Source organism: Gobius niger, assembly GCF_951799975.1.
Source record: "Gobius niger genome assembly, chromosome: 16".
NCBI lineage: Eukaryota > Metazoa > Chordata > Actinopteri > Gobiiformes > Gobiidae > Gobius > Gobius niger.
In genome coordinates, this window is record NC_136867.1 from 924,919 (window position 1) to 941,584 (window position 16,666).

At 43.9% G+C, this 16,666-nt stretch overlaps 1 protein-coding gene across 5 annotated transcripts in view; it reads right to left on the reverse strand.

Annotated features, from left to right (window-relative positions):
• Positions 1–16,666, reverse strand: part of qkia (QKI, KH domain containing, RNA binding a) — a 150,906-nt gene that overhangs the window by 60,760 nt on the left and 73,480 nt on the right. For all 5 annotated transcript variants that reach the window (XM_079573220.1, XM_079573221.1, XM_079573219.1 and 2 more), the window contains exon 3: positions 10,750–10,866. In XM_079573220.1, the coding sequence (XP_079429346.1) occupies positions 10,750–10,866 (117 nt within the window). The remainder of the gene's footprint in view (positions 1–10,749; positions 10,867–16,666) is intronic.

The window sequence follows — 16,666 nt, forward strand, 5'->3', positions numbered from 1 at the left end:
CGGGAGCTGCCGTGGTAGATGAAGGCCGGATAGTAACGAGCCGCTTTGTTCCCCAAACTAAAGACAATTACAGACAAAAAAAGAAAAGAAAAGAAAAGCAGCACGCGGGCTCCAGTCCCAGTGGGCCGGATCTGAAGGAAGCGATGTGAGAGGCGTGCCGGAGCGGCGAGATGACAAGGCAGTGAGGTTATGTGCAACTTCCAAGTGTTCTCCCAGGACCCGCGACCATGTGTCGGGCTTGAGCGGAATCAGAAGAGACAAGTTACACGAGGGAAGGCCAACGCGGCGGATCGGTGTCCTAGCATGACGTGTCTGCGCCCAGTCTGAACGGGGTTATCCCGTCGCTAAGGTGGCCATAGCGGCTACGTCCACGCGACATGACACTCGAGCGCACAAAGCTTTGGAACCCATCGTCAAGCTAGAATGACAAGCTGCAAAGCAAATAACGAGAATCTCTCTATCTTTTACAGCAACATCTGAATGTTCACAAACAAGGAAACAAGTCCATTTTTGGATTTATTTAACGGTTGTTTTATTTGAAAACCTGTTTCTTTCAGCCTGTTACCTTTGATATAGAGTAGGGGAAAACTGCAGACCCGGAGCCAAAACAGCGCACTATCACGGCGGATCCGCCTCACCGTCGTGGATCTCTCTCTGCTCCGAGTCTGCAGCTTTCTATTATTGTTTATATATGCTTTTATATGTACATATGTACAATAAAATAATGATAATAATAATAAATAGGCAGTATAATATTATTATAAGCCGATATTTCCTCTGATCTGTGTTTCATGAATTCACTACAATTACAAAAGATTTCCTAAACAAATAAACCTCAGCTGATTTCCATGGGCTCACACACTTTCCTTTTGGTCTTAGAAACCCAGCTGCACGTGGTTCTTTTGGGACTCTTCCTGTGGCAGCGTTATGCAGTTATCACGGAAATGGATAAGATGAACCTATCTTCTATCGAGTGGTAGAAGTCACCGATCAGAATTGTGGAGCCTCTGATCTCAGGTTCAGCTGCAGCGGATAAAAGTCTGTCTGAGCAGATTCTAAAGTGTTTATATATATCATCTCCCAGAGGCTCCCTGAATGTTGGGGAACTCTGACATATAAAACAATATTTATGACAGTAGATGATTGTGTATTGTTCTAGTGTAGGGCTGTTTGAGCAGGCCTAGTACTGACTGTCATGTAAACACAAGCATGTATAGGGCGTGGTTAACTTGTTTGTATCCAGGATCATGAGTGTTTTTTCTTTCTTTTTTGTTCCATTTTAATACTCGAGTCGGTCTGCACCCATAACTAAATAAACTATATTTAATTGTTGTTATTTGTGGATTAAATCAGTGCATCTGAAAGACACAAAAAGCACCATGCAAACGGCTATTTGCGTAATTGTTCCGAAAGTAGCAACGCTCCCAAAATGGCGTCTGATTGAATTGTGAGTGAATAGAGCGCTGATTGTAATGATCAGTCCAGGCGGGGGCGGAGGCTTGGCGTTCACACACTGGAGGACTCACATGGAGTAGAAATGTAAATGGATTTTTTGTGTGTTTAAGGCGAGATACTGCAGGTGCATGGGGGGAAAAGTAAACGTAGAGATATAAATTGAAGGTATATATAAATTGGAAGTTGGAGCAAACCAGTTTGGGTTTGAGACTCCACAGTTGGTTTTATTTTGCCTTCAGAGAATTCTTCCATTCGCCACCGTCGTTCCAACACAAACAAACCCAAATGTAAAACGATGACAGCCGCCTGAAAGTTGCATAAATCACGATAATGATTTCACAAGGAGAAAAAACGAAGTCCGATCGATGTGGTACTGCGGAGTGCAAGTGCGACAACCCCCCCGTTCCCTTTGTCTTTGAGCTCCTGGCGTAAATATACAACAGCCTCTATATAGCGCTACACCTCTCCAAAGTGAGTACAATGAAGGCATTTCTAAAAGCAGCCAGTTCTTTACCCGCCTCACATTTGCTTTTCTCTCGCTGCACATCCTCTCCAGCCTCCCCCTCTTCATCCCCCTCTCTCCTGCATTCATTTCTCTATCTTTCCACCCTTGTCTCTCAATCTCCCTTCTCTCTTTAGTCCTTTTCGCACAGGATTAGAATCACTGTGACCTCAGGTAAAAAAATAAAACATTTACTTACAAACTCCGAGGTCCTCCAGTAATTCTAGTCTCGTGCAGATCCACATGGCGGAGTTTTAAAAGCTTTTAACCTCAACATTGAATTTAAAACACAGTTCACCTCTTTAACAGTATATTTATGTCCTTGTTTAAAACCCCTCAAAGCTCCAAAACTTGATGGGGCTATGGTCCGAGCATTTGGACACAAGGGGGCGCCTCCTCAGTGTAAATGTAAATGACTCTCCTCACAGTTACACTTCAGTCGGAAAGCATGAGTGACAGTAACATGACACTATGTACAGGTGAAACTCAGAACATTAGAATATCGTCAAAAAGTGCATTCATTTCTGTTATTCAACATAAACTGTTAAATATATGATATAGACTCATTACATGCACAGAGAGATATGTATAGCCTCTATTTGTTATCATTTTGATTATTATGGCTCAGCTTGTAAAAACTCCAAATGAAAAATATCAGAAAATAAGAATATTTTGAAAATGGACTGTAAGCCATAATCATTAAGTTGAATTACAGGAAAAAAAGACCTTTTGAAGGGTATTCTAATTTTCCGAGTTTCACATGTACAAAGTGCTCTGTGTTTTCAGTCAGTCAGTCACAGAGCGACAGGTGAAGAAGAAAGTCACAAAGATTCTGCTTTAGACAAAACTACAAACTTCTGCTGGGTGGAAGAATAAAAGATTAAAATTCAAGTATTTCATAATAACTGCAGTAAAAGTATGTAGGGTCATGTTTGTCGTAGCTCCGCTGAGTCGTGGTGCAGCAGGACTGATGTGGACAGGCCCATCTTACAGAAGAAACACATGAGGTTCATTTCTTCACTAGATAACTAGATCTCCCACAGTCCTGTCCACATCTGTCTTGGTCCACCATGTTTCATGTTTCATTCATGTTGGGCCTCAAGCCCAATAATGCTTTTTGTCCAAGTATGTAGGCAAATGTTTAGATCAGAGCAAAATATTGTTTTGCACTATATCGCGATATAGAGTCTTTTAATAGTTTTCCATTTTTATGTTTCTTTTTTTTTTTTTTTTAGCAGCGTCTTAACACTTAAGTGGCATTAGGTTTATAACTTTGGTCTCTCTTTATTTGAAAGTCATAAAAATGACCGACGTCTTGGGGTAATATCAGTTTTCCTGAGGTCCCTGGGTAATTCTCATCCTGTGCCAATAGTGTTTTTCTCTCTCTCTCACTCTTCTTTCCAGCTCCCTGTACCTCCCCCCCTCTCCGTCCCTGCAGCCTGTGTGGAGTCTGTCCCGGTGAGCTCCAGTGAGCCGATCCCCGTCAGGCGGCCGGGCCCAGGGGGGAGCGGCAGCTGAATTATTGAGAGCAGAAAAACGCCTGCGCTAATGGATCCTGAATAAACAGGCTGCTGCAACGGCTGGACGGGGCTGAGGCTGAAACAGAGCTCTGCACACAGAGGAGGGGAGAGGGGAGAGAAGAGGAGGGGGAGAAGAGGGGAGAGAAGAGGGGAGGAAAGAGGAGGGAAGAGGGGAGAGAAGAGGAGAGAGAAGAGGAGGGAAGAGGAGGGAGAGGGGAGAGAAGAGGAGGGAGAGGGGAGAGAAGAGGGGAGAGAGGGGAAAGAAGAGGAGGGAAGAGGAGGGAAGAGGAGGGAAGAGGAGGGAAAAGAGGAAAGGACAGAGGGGAGAGAAGAGGAGAGAAGAGGGACAAGAGGAAAGGACAGAGGGGAGAGAAGAGGGGAGAGAAGAGGGGAGGAGGGAGAGAAGAGGGGAGAGGAGGGAAGAGCGGAGAAAAGAGGGGAGAGAAGAGGAGGGAGAGAAGAGGGGAGGAGGGAGAGAAGAGGGGAGGAGGGAGAGAAGAGAAGGGGAGAGAAGAGGAGAGAGGAGGGAGAAGAGGAGAAGGGGAGAGAGGAGGAGAGAATAGGAAAGAGGAAGGAGAAGAGGAGAGGACAGAGGGGAGAGAAGAGTGGGAAGAAGAGGAGAGGGGAGAGAAGAGAAGAGAGGAGAGAATAGAAAAGAGAGGGGAGAGAAGAGGAAAACGAGACAAGGGGAAAGGAAAGGAGAGAGAGTAGGTTAGAGGGGGGAAATAGAAAAGGGGAGATAAAAGGTGAGAGAAGAGAGGGGAGTGGGGGCCGGCGCTGAGCCCAGCTGTGGTTATAGGGCACCGTAATGATGCGCTGAGGTGTGAGGAAGGGGAAATAATTGAATATCCCATTTCACATTGACATATCAGAGGCTAATCAACTATGTGCTAACGACTGTAGCACGAACATTTCAAATTAAATTAAATACCTAAATGTTTTTTCGTATTTGAGAGTAGAACACAATATAGCATTTTATTTTTGAAAGTAACACACTGTCTTTTAACAAGCCCCGGTTTGTAAACGTGACGACGTGAGCGTTTCCGTGGCGGTTTGGAGTATATTCTGAGTGTTGTGTTTAAGACTAAAAGCCGACAGTGCGCAGACACTGATGTGACTGTGACTGAGCGCCGGTCCATTTTTAGCAGCGTGACTGTGCAGTATCTGTCATAAAGCCACAGACAGACAAACAACGCACAACATTAGCTTTAAAGAGCCACATCATCAGAGTGATCACGGGCTAATGGTGCGCACCGAGACGAGCCGCTACATCCTCTACATCTGCGCTCCGCTACACACGGACCACTAATAACCCAGCCACGGACCGCCTCCATCACAGCGCGCCCGCGGGACGACGGGATCTACAAGGAACACAACATGGAGGAACTGAGCCCAGGCTCCAGGTGAGCGCTTTGGGGAAAAAGGATCACAATTTAAAGTACAATTGACCTTCGGGAAAAACCCCGCCCTCAAAATGGCCATTGTCCAAAACGTACCTCATAGCAACCGTTACTACTCCGGATCTCCTGCCATGGAAAGTAGTGGAGCGGGAAAAAACTGAAAACAGCGCCTGTAAGCCAAAGACATCACAAAAAAGAAGTTTCTGCCGCTCTTAGGAAGTATTTTACTATTTCAACCCCGGGTAGTTTGGTTTTGCCAGCACTGATAGCACACTGGACATCGCAGCTGGAGAATCATGACTAATATGCTACCTCACTGAATAAGAAGCCACGGGGGAGACAGAGCCACTGCAGTCAGAGGTCTGGGAGCCGCTGAGCTCCTGTAGGAACAACAGCTAACTTAAAGCTGCCCGAAGTCATGTCTTTTGGATTTTTTTTTTCATCAGTAGGTGGAGTAGTGAACTCTGCTCTGCTTCTCCAGATCTCCTCCTCCTCTCACCTGGTTCCTCATTCCCCTCCACACAACAGACCACACGCTGCTCTGATTGCATTCAATGAGATATGGAAATCTCAATAATCTAGCATAAATAAGATATGTCGCAAAGTAAACATTTTGTAACATACATTTATTTGCTAAACTGCAACTTTCATGAAAGTCTCTCTTTTTTGGCATTTAGAACATAATATTTCCATTTAGAACTAAGTCTACAGTGCAGAGCTTTTTTTGTCCCACAACCCTTGAATGCGTCAGCCTCTCGGTGCTGCTTTGCTTTGCGTTCATAAGGAGGAAAAATATTGGATTATTTTCATGAGGATTTCAGCTGCATCAGAGCAGGTCGGTCACATGGTTGTCAGTTCACCATCTTTTAGTAAACTTCTGCCATAATGCTAAACTGTTAGCCGCTAACTGTGGTAACAAGCATGTGTGATCTCTGCACGTGTTTGTGTTTACATGGTGCGGGGCCATGTGGGTGAGGTGAGGGTTTGTACCGTCTCCTTCTGCTGCTGTCTGAGTGTGGTCATCTAGCGCTGCTTGGTGTGTTAGCAAAACGGGATCGCTTAGACTAGCTTTAACATTAACACTCATATACAGAATATGAGTATATAATACACTAGAAGAGAACTGACCCAGACGTGCAGGATGACTAGTCCTTTACAACTGTGCTGTTGCATTTAGATAGAGATTAGTCTTTTTTTACCCAATTTCAGTAGAGACTGGTGCTTTAGCCCCGATAGCTGTAGCGCCCGCTTCAGTGCATATTTTTAATACATTCCTCCACTGCACATTGCAACCTATTTAGCCTCGATGTGGAGGAGATGGCGCTGGTATTGCACCAAAAAGAGTCACTAGCACACACTTGTCCCCGTTATACATGTTAGACTCCAATTCTTGACGGAGCTAGCTAACAGTTGCTAAAGGGGCGGGGCTTTTGCGAAAGGTCAATTCACATGTAAGATGCAGAACCAGACCAAAAGTAAATGTATTTTTGTTTTCCAATATATATTAAAATACCAAAGGAAGGTTTAAATGCAAGAAAATCGGGAAAATCGTGAACAATCTCAAATGATAGACCTCACTCATTTTGTGCTAACAAGAACTTTATTATGTTCATATATAATGCCTAAGTATGGGTTTATAGTTTAAAACAGACTAATCCGAGATTGAAAGAGTAGCTGTTACTTTCTAGGTTTGGCTGTAAGGCTGAGGTTAAGCCATACTCCAGGAGAAGAACAATACAGACTGAGGTTTCCTTATTAGGCCCATTCAAAACACAGTTTGATTTGACTGTGCTTAATGTGACCACACCAGAACATAGCAAACGGAATGGCAAGGCCACAGAAATGAGACCAATGAAGTGGCCAATAAAATTCAATATCTGGGCGTATGAAAGCTAACATGGTTCTGTGCCTAACTTTGTGTCTCTGCGCGCAGTGTTCCGTTCTGCTCAACTGGGACTCCCGAGTTTGCAAAGGAAAGAAAAAAAGTCTGATGAAAAAAAGTTCCTACCTCCAACTTATGCAAATGTAATACAGCACCACTGCCTGGCAAATCACGGAACTGGGAGGTTCAGAAGACAATGAAAAATGGGATCAACCATGAGAAAGTTTGCAGGGAACTTTTGATTTTTGCAGCGTTCGAGGGGCTGAGTTTAAAATACTGGCAGCGCTGTCCTCGGGTTGAGTTCACCGAAGGCTGAACGGAGATACTGGCGCTGTGGATGAATGGAATCAAGTGTCACACAGCTCAGGCCAGGGAATGTCAAGGATTTATGATAAACTGACAGTATGGAGCTTTCAGCCGTGGTATAAAGTCAAATCCTCATTGCAAACGCACCTGGACTGGTGTTATGTTTCAGTCATCTTTCATACGTAGGCCTTCTTTTCCGCTGGAAACACGTGGCCAGGATGACATCAGTGGCTGGGCCTGGCAAAATGTGACTGTTGGCCTCTACGCCCCAATATGGTTTTGCTTCTCCACGGGGGCAGTCGGAGCTGGTGTGTTCTCGCTCCTCAACACACTGGTCTGAACAAACTTTAATAGATCTGCATCTCTGGGCTAAAAATAACCCCGCGCTATTGACCAACGACTGGCGGCTCGCTGACGCTCTGCACCCATTCATGACTTTGACTCAGGGCTGCGTGTGCTACAGGCCCAGGGGGGGAGGACCAAAGTGAGGCCACGTGTGAGTGCATGACCATACCTGCTCTGAATGGCTGCATTTAGCATCAGCCACATACTATCAAGACAAAAACTGAGAAGCACACCTTCCAAACTCACAATAAGACCACTCCTCCTTCAATCTGTGGTAATCTAATGGTTTTCCTTGCATCATAGATCTACACTGTAAATGCCACATCCTCCAGCACGATCCAGGAAGTCCGAGATGATATTAGCACAGTGTCTCGCTATGAACTCCGGCTGAGACGAGCGTCTAATGAACTCCAGTGAACAATGGGGAAGGAGGGTCTGTGAGCTAGAAACGAGTTTAGGCAACAGCTCAGAGATTTCACGGCTTGATTCAGGTAGATTGTCACCACCTTCTCATGCTCAATTATATATAACTGTACAAACAGCAAGAGAAGCACCGATCTGACACTGGTATTGGAAATCGGGGCCCGTACTGAAAAAAATACAACATCGGCTATCAATTCCAAATATCTGATACTGAAACCCAATATCTATTTTGGCCCCCCCGTTTCAAAAACTCAACTTGTATCAACTAAGTCTCAGTGAATATGAGGTATGTCACTTTGAAGCTCTGAACCTGGAGAATTCAGTCACGGAGTTAGGTTTAAAGAGACTAGATGCAAGCTAGCCATGTTCTACTCACTACTGCCACCTCAGGTCAGACGTGTAACTGCACCTTCTATATTAAGCTCGTGCATGACGGCACTTCAGACCCGAATTAACACCTTTTTGAGTGACAGTGCAGGACTTTAGAGACAGTTGTGGTAAATACATCAGGGCTCATTCTACACATTAGGACCTTGTTGAAACATGTAGGGGGAGGAAAATACTCAATTTTAACATTTTTAAACTCCGTATAGTCCCTTTAACCTGCATAAAAGCAAAATCCCACAGCTAGTAACCTCTCAAGGCACTATTAATAGGTCATCTAAAGAAAACAAAACCGGCCACTGCTGGAGTGAGATGTGTTTGTATTTTAGTGCATGCACAAGTTGTAATGTTCAGGTGACTAATGTGACCTAAAGGCCTGTCATCAGCACGAGGAAATTCAGGATAGAAAGTCCTTGGATCCTTGTTCAAACATCTCATTTGCAAGATAAGATTTGTTTGATCTCGCACAGGAGAAAAGAGGATCATTCACCTTTTCACTCAAAGCAGCCACTTTTAAGAAAGTCACTTGGTATCTGTTAATATCAGCAGATACTCAAACCCCCGGCATCGGCATCGGAAGCAAAAGGCTGGACTGGTGCCACTGTAAATACAACTTTGTGCCACAACAAATGAAAAGATGAAGAATGCCACGTAAGGTTAGGTGCAAAAGGCTTTGACTTGCACTGCCTGCTGTTGTTCTGCTGTTGCTTGACTTTGTGCAGGTCGGTGTGTTGGGGCAAATGTGCCGGATCAGCAGATGGACTTGCTCAGAGCATCTTTAAATCTACCGAAAAATTGGATGGAAAAAAAGAGCCGTTCTAAAAAGCCGATTCTGTCCTGAAGATCACAGCACTATTTTAATGGTAATCCTGACCTTTGACTCCATAAGGCGCAATCACCTAACACTCCAAACTGAGAACTGGAATAACATTGAAACACAACAATTAACCACAACAAAATGGTCAAAACTCAGCATTTGTTCTCTCCTGAACTCCATTTATTCAGTTCTTCCACTGATGCTAAAATAATGGAAGGTCCCATTATCAAAAGTTCCCCCCCGGTCACACCTGTGCTTTTCAAATGCCTCAGCCCATTTTATTTTTCCACTGTGCTTCCAGAAATAGTCAGAGTGTCTTCTTTACTCCTGCACTTTCCACCGCGCTGCCGGATCGTGTATCAGATGCCCCGCCTCGTGTCAGAGCAGCTGGGAGGGTCACCCCAACACGCGGGTCACGCCATCACTGCAAACGCATTTCTGATACCAGGGAGCGGAGGCTGGCCCGGCGGAAACACTGCACCAACACCACCTTCTCACACTGAAAGGAATACTTCCATATAATATGTTTGTGGTATGTCACTAACACTGTGTCTGTGTGTGAATCTCAGAGGACCTCAGTGATTGCCATGTGGATATTCACAATGAAAGTACTTTCCTCCTAATATTCATGTACTAGGGCTGGGATGTTGCACTTTTGTCCCAGTACATATTGTAATGCACAAGGGCAGATATGTGTTGCCATAGTACACTTATTACTATGGTTCAAAGTGATAGTCTGTAAGTTTTATACTATGGTTTAAAGTGATAGTCTGTAAGTTTTAATGTTTTACTAAGTTTATTAATGGTGTATTTAATTGACCGTCTGGGCCTGAAACTTGACTTGACATAATTCATATATAAGAATATACAAGTCCATCCCTTTGCTGATTTCAGCAACTAATCAGAATCTCCGGGCGACCACTTTGACCAATGAGACGAGCTTTCCCTGTGACCCAGGGTGCTTGATCGTTAACTTCTGGAAATTCTCCTCCTGCTCTCATTTTCCAAACTAGGAGTGGCTTTCTGGTTAAAGGGGGAGGATTTTGATTGTTTACTTACAGACTTACAGACTATCACTTTAATATTATGAGGAAAGAATGTCAACAGAATGTAAGTCCAAAGGTTAGGGACTACCTGTCTATCAGACTGATGTTTGTAAAAGCACTGAGGGCACATTAAAGTAAGCCTATTGTTGAAATAAAAGCCTTCAGCCTTTCGTTTAAAGCAATCATTATCAAAGTTGGTGTTCATTACTGATGCCAACACCTGCCATTCAAGTGGGAAACATACTGTGTGAGTTAGGCACATGCGTAACATAGCAGAAGCAGAGCATACTTGTGCAGCAATATAAAACCACACAACCACCACTAATATTTACCCAGATTTTGTCTAAATCTCAGTCATTTGGTGACAAAGAGAAAGTGCATTTACAAATGTGACTTGATACGGAGTTGTTAGGCCAAGGCAGTGATCAAACATGGACTGGTCGGGCTTCAGTAGAAAAGCAGAACGCCTTTGGGAGCGGCTTGAAAGAGCTGCAGAGCCACAGGGAGGCTGGACACCCCTCTTGTACTTCATACAATTGTTGATTATTGACTTTCTCCTCAAGGCACAAGAAGAATGGCTAAACGTATGCTAGTTTGGGCTGAATAATGAGCAGAGCTTCAGGGAGGTACAAATGTATTCAGACTTATTTTCTCTTTTTTTTAGCTTACCTTCTTTTTGTCTCGCATGGAGCTCTTTCCTCGCACCATGATTTTGCAGCCCGTTTCTGCTTCCAGCTGCTTGGCTGTGAGTCCCCGGGGGCCAAGGATTCTCCCCACAAAGTTATACTGCAGACACAAAGGGAAAGACAGAGCAAAGTTAAAAAGGGAGAGGGTTTGGCGGTGCGCGCTCGACGTGGCACACTGCGGCCGGTCGCGCTGGAAAATAAAGCAATTAGTTCTCTGAACAGATCCGAGTTGTGCAAAAGTCCGGAATATTACGTTTCTAAATAAACACAGGCCCTCACTCTTTCCACTTCCCACCAGATGATGACAGCGCTGCTCTGCCACGAGTGTACACACAAAAATCATGTGAATCCAGGTCAGCTGGTGTTTGAAATGTTGCCATACATTTCAAAGACCAAAACAAGTGACAGACAAACTGACCTAGGGCAGCACAAGATCCTTCTCACAATATCAACATCCAACGACCATCGAGACTGGCCCACAGGGCTTTTTCTAAGGCCCATACCCATATCTTTAGATTTTGATTTGTCGATGCCGATATATTTGGCTGATTTTTAAAAATGTCTTATATAATCTTCTAAACCAAATGTTTTGATGTAGGGCCACATTGGGTTTCTGAACTTGCCAGACCAGAGCGAGAATTCGGTTATTTCAAACAAGTACAATTCTCAAATAGACCGTACTGGCTTAAACACATTTATAAATATATAATATATATATATATATATATTGGTCGACCTCTAATCCATATCGAGAGGAAACACTATAGAAGAGAAAACACACAGTGACACATTCAGCCAACAGCCTAAAACAAAAAGCTTTAAGAGCTTAAAAATAAACCAAAGTTCAATGTTTGACTAACCTTTAGCCATGGTTTGGTCCTAATAATATATCTGATAAAAAACACATTGTTGTTCAAATGTAAAGGATTATGTGATCGTCTTCAACGTGCAGCAGTGTCTCTCCAACCACAGAGCAGGAAACATGCCTCATCTTTTTAATACATGATTTAACACAGTAACTGCACTGGGCCCCAGTGGGATGGGGAGGATCTAATCTGGGAGCCCCCAGAGACTGTCTACAAATTAAGTACAAAAAACGACTTTTGAGAAATGTGAAATGAATGAGTTCATAGTTTGGAAATGTGATTTGAGCTGGGTTGTTGGAGGAAACCGGCTCAGGCCGCTGTGGGAGTGACTAATGGGTCTGTGAAGGAAACTGCTCATTCTCTTTCTTCTATCATTTCACCCGTCACTGTAACACATTCAACAACTCGTCATGCAACGTGACAGACAGAACCGATGTCTGATGCTTTCTACAGGCCTTTAACACAAACACATCCTTTTAATCTCAAAAAGGGTTTGCTACAATCAAAGTGCCATGGCTGGACTCAGTGGATTCAAGATTTCACACAATGTAAATCCAAACAGATGTGATGGGTGTTCACGTTTGGTGCCAAAACTCTTAACGTTGTCAAAATGAACTGGAGGTGATGCCGAGGAAGACATTGACATGAAAAGAAAAACACACATAGGTGCTGGTTGATCTGTGAGTAAACAGCAGCCCAGGGTCACTCTCAGACACTGCCTTTATTTGAGTCATTAAACTCACTCCAGGTTAAATTCACCGTGGCTAAACGAAAAGGAAATGCCGAGCTTTAACCACTGCTGCCAGCGCTGAGAGCAAACGGCGGCGGAAATGAAGTGGGGGAAAGGTGTTCAGGACGAGGCGGGGGGAGGGGGAGGGGGGACGCACCATTCTCTTATCGAGGCCCTTTTTCACTGGTGAGTGGCTGTGCAGCTTTGTACAGAGAGGGAAACGCATTTACCCAAGTAATCCGCTCCACTTCAAACTGGCTTCCAATGGGATGAAGGGGAAATGTGTTGAAATAATCCAACGCAACCTCCAGCCAAAATAAAACAGAAGGGAAAGAGGACGGGGAGGGGGTCGGCTCCAGAGTGAAGCGGGTGAATGGGGGAATATGACGAGGCACTTCAGTCCCTGCGTCAGTTTGTATGTTTGAGATGTATATCAACATACAAGAGTTTGTCAGTATTGAATACATTTAGGCTTAAAATGGCTTTACTTGTTGATCTTTTTATCATGTACAAGTAAAGAGTAACTGTTTGAACGAAACAGTTATTTTCAATAATGCCATAAATTGTGTGAAACAAAAACAAATCCTGTGGAAATTCTAAGAAAAAGGCAGAAAATACAGAAAAACTAAATCATTCTAAAGAACAAGGTGAACGAGATGAACTACATCTGCTTTATCGAACAAAATGAAGCATTTTCCGATTAAATATTTACTCACGGTGGAAAAATAACAAGTATTTTTACTCAAGAGTACACATTACAATTTTAATTTTTAGTTTCTGCAAAAAGTTACTTGAGTTCATGTACTTGAGTAAATGTAACTTAGTACTACCCACGTCTGGCTTCACTTGCACTAACATTCTCCTCCACTGACCAGTCTTATCTGTAAGGGGAACTTAACTGTCTAGTAACCGTCACTCACAAACTCAGCAGTAACTTATGCTGCCCGGGACTAGTGCAGGTCACATGTGCAGAGTAAGCCAATCACATTTCACTAAACTGCTTTGAATTCAGGAGGGAAGTGTCCATTTAAAATAGAACAAGTAACCTATAAATGTCTTATTGTTAGTACACATTATTCCAGTAACCACTACTAAAACAGAACAGGTACAGAAGTAACAATAATAATCAGCACAAGGAATTCCCAGTTGTCAGTACTAAAATGTCTAGTAATTAGAAAGTGTATGCATACTGTAATAACACAACGCTACTGCTAAAACTTAAAATCTTAAGTGAATCAAGTTTACAAACTATTCTGAGAAATCGGTATGATTTGGAGTTTAGAGGGTTTTGTGTTTTATAACTGTAACATGTAACACAGAGAAAATGCTTTCACATGGAGGTATAATATACTGTTAATGCTATCTTAAGTGTCGTTGTATCCAAATCATAGGAATCCCCAACATATCCCAGAATCCCTGAAAGATTCCATATGATAGAGATTTTAAAAAACAATTTCCTAACAGTCTAAAATGCTGCGTACTTTGTGCAAAAGTTCAAATTCTGTCATAATTTTCCAAAATTAGCCTCGTTTTGGCTTTATTTTTTAAAGGGACTATACGGAGTTTAACAATGTTAAAATGATGTATTTCCCTCCCCCTACATGTTCCAGCCACGTCCTAATGTGTAGAATGAGCTCAGAGCTGTTCACCACAACTGCCTCTAAAATCCTGCACTGTCGCTAAAACCTTGTTACTTCGGGTCTGAAGTGCCGTCTTGCACGAGCTTAATATAGAAGCTGCAGTTACACGTATGACCTGAGGTGGCAGTAGTGAGCATAAAAATGACAACTTGCATCTAGCCCCTTTAAGTACTGCTAATTTATTAGCTATTTGTTTTTTCATCTAATCTAATCAAAACCAGTAAACTCTAGAGAATATACAGAATGGAAATATTTCTATCAAAACTCAAAACAGTTATGGAATCATGCAGGCGGAGGTCAAAGCTAAACAAACAGCGGCCCTTTAAAGGTAGGAGACCTCAGAGCCAGACCGAATCTGTAAATGCACCCTCCTTCATGGCCGATCAGGAGCGGGCTGTGTGGAGCTGAACGAGGCGTGACAGTGACGCGGTAAATTGTAAAATAGCCACATGTGCTCGTGCTCTCTCGCTCCGACGCCTCTAAATCCGCACGGCCATCAGACATGGTGTAATCACCGAGGATTAACCGCGCGGCGCCGCTCAGGACGCTAAAGCTGCAGACATGATCACGCTTATATGGTTCAGCTGCACGCAGAACAAAGACACGTACAGTAGAACTGAGTCAGCACATTCTGGAATACGTTCAGTAACTACAGACCACACACTTATTAGTTCAGCTTTTGAACTTCACTTCATTCATTCATTATCAAGAGGATCGATACATGCATAAAGTATTGAGACTTGGTATCGCGGCAAAAAGCAAATATATTGCTAAACCATACTCTACAACAGACTATTATGAAGTTTGAGATGCACTGGCAACACAAACATTTCCACAACAAGGATTTCTTGGCCCATGAGTGCTCGTCCACAAGACAGCTCTGACTGAACGGGGTATTTAGTGTAACAAACACAGATCCAGACAGTTGGCTCAACATTTACTAACCACTGTTCATGATTTAATCCTTAATCACTTGTGTAGTTCACCATCCCGTAGGCATGAACAAAAATCTGAGCGGATGCTCTCAGGATAGAGAGCGACACATTAACATCTGCCCAAAAAAGTTACTCAACTGTTTTCAGATTGTTTCCGTCATTTACGGAATATTATCAGCTCTGACAGAAAAGTGCCGTCTGTGGTGGAAACTGTCATAAAGCTTAATGTTTGTGACTTGTTGCGGTTGAAGCAGCCCTGTGTGGACCCGCCCTGGATGCCAGCCTGTGCCCGTGTGAGTCAGGAGGCTGTCTGTTCTCCTCAGCCTGAGCCCAGACGAGGGGCTGTTTGTTTGTGGGAGCGGGGGAGCGGGTACCTGTCCTGGGAGGTCATCCTGGCGCGCTGCACTGCGCTCAGGCCAGCGGCGGCAGCAGCACTGGGCAGGTCGCTTTGACTGGTGTGCCACCGGAGCTCGGGGGACACAGACTGCAGGCGCAGAGAGAGCTGTCGGTCTGCATCAGGCTAACGCGGCGGACGAGAGCGCAGAGAAACCCGGGCCCACGGCTCTGCGCTCACACTGGGGACAGCACAATGGAACAAACAACTCCACGCTGGCAACACCACTCTATTTTTAGCAGTTCCATCCGTCGGTACTGGGACTCAAGCATTTGGGGGAAATATATAAACTGCATTTTTACTTTAGAGGCAAAGGCTGTGATTGCAATGATTCAACAACCTGAGTTGTATGTTTACAAACAAAGAAAAGGAGGAGCACAGCCATATAGTAATCATCATGAAAGCCTTAACCACAAAACATGCTCAATAGGTGAATCCTCGAGCCAAGTGATTCTGACCATTAGCCTGGCCCTGGATCTGTGCCCCCGGGGCCTCGAAGGACGGGTCAAATGCAGGGGATACGTTCACTCATGAGTTCACAAGTGCTCGGTGAATGTTTCACTGTTCTGCAGCAGCTTGACGGGCCTGGCTTCATAGCAACGGTTGCTAGGATGTATGATTGGACAATTACCATCTTGGGGAGCACACCGTCACATGAACAACTGGCCTACAAGTTCACCGTCAGTAGAAAGTAAGGATGCACCGATACCAGTATCTGGTATCGGGCCGATACCACACGCTTGTACTCATACTCGTACGCATTCATGATGTCGATCCCAGAAACCGATACGACTTGACGTGTGGCCGGCGCTCCTACAGGAGCAGCTCTCAGCTGAGGAGAGGAAAGAGCAACAAACTGGAGAATAGTTTAGTGTAAATCCAATATTCCACATAGAGCTGACTTTATCACAGACACACTCTCTAAACCAGAGTCTGAGCTGGATTTAACCACAGCGACATGTCTGCAGTGTTTACAACATACAGGCTAATGATGCTAATGATGCTAACTAGCCGCTAACTCGCAACCAACAGTTCTGGCGATTCTTATGCTGTTTAATGCCCAGAGGTTTATTCATCTGAAAAACTAACCCAGCGACTAAAAAGTCCTCAAAAAATCTGACTTAAAGACATGCAGCATGTTTATATGGAGCCAAAATGCGCTGCAGCAGAACAACCAAAATGCTGAAGCTACTGGATAAGTTACTACAAACACAGGAGAAAATCCACACGGAGCTGCAGTAAAGGAGAAAAGAGAGCATTTATCTGCAGTAATAAGTAACATCTCAATACTATTGTGAAATTAAAATACATAAATGAATAAAGCACAAGCACTGA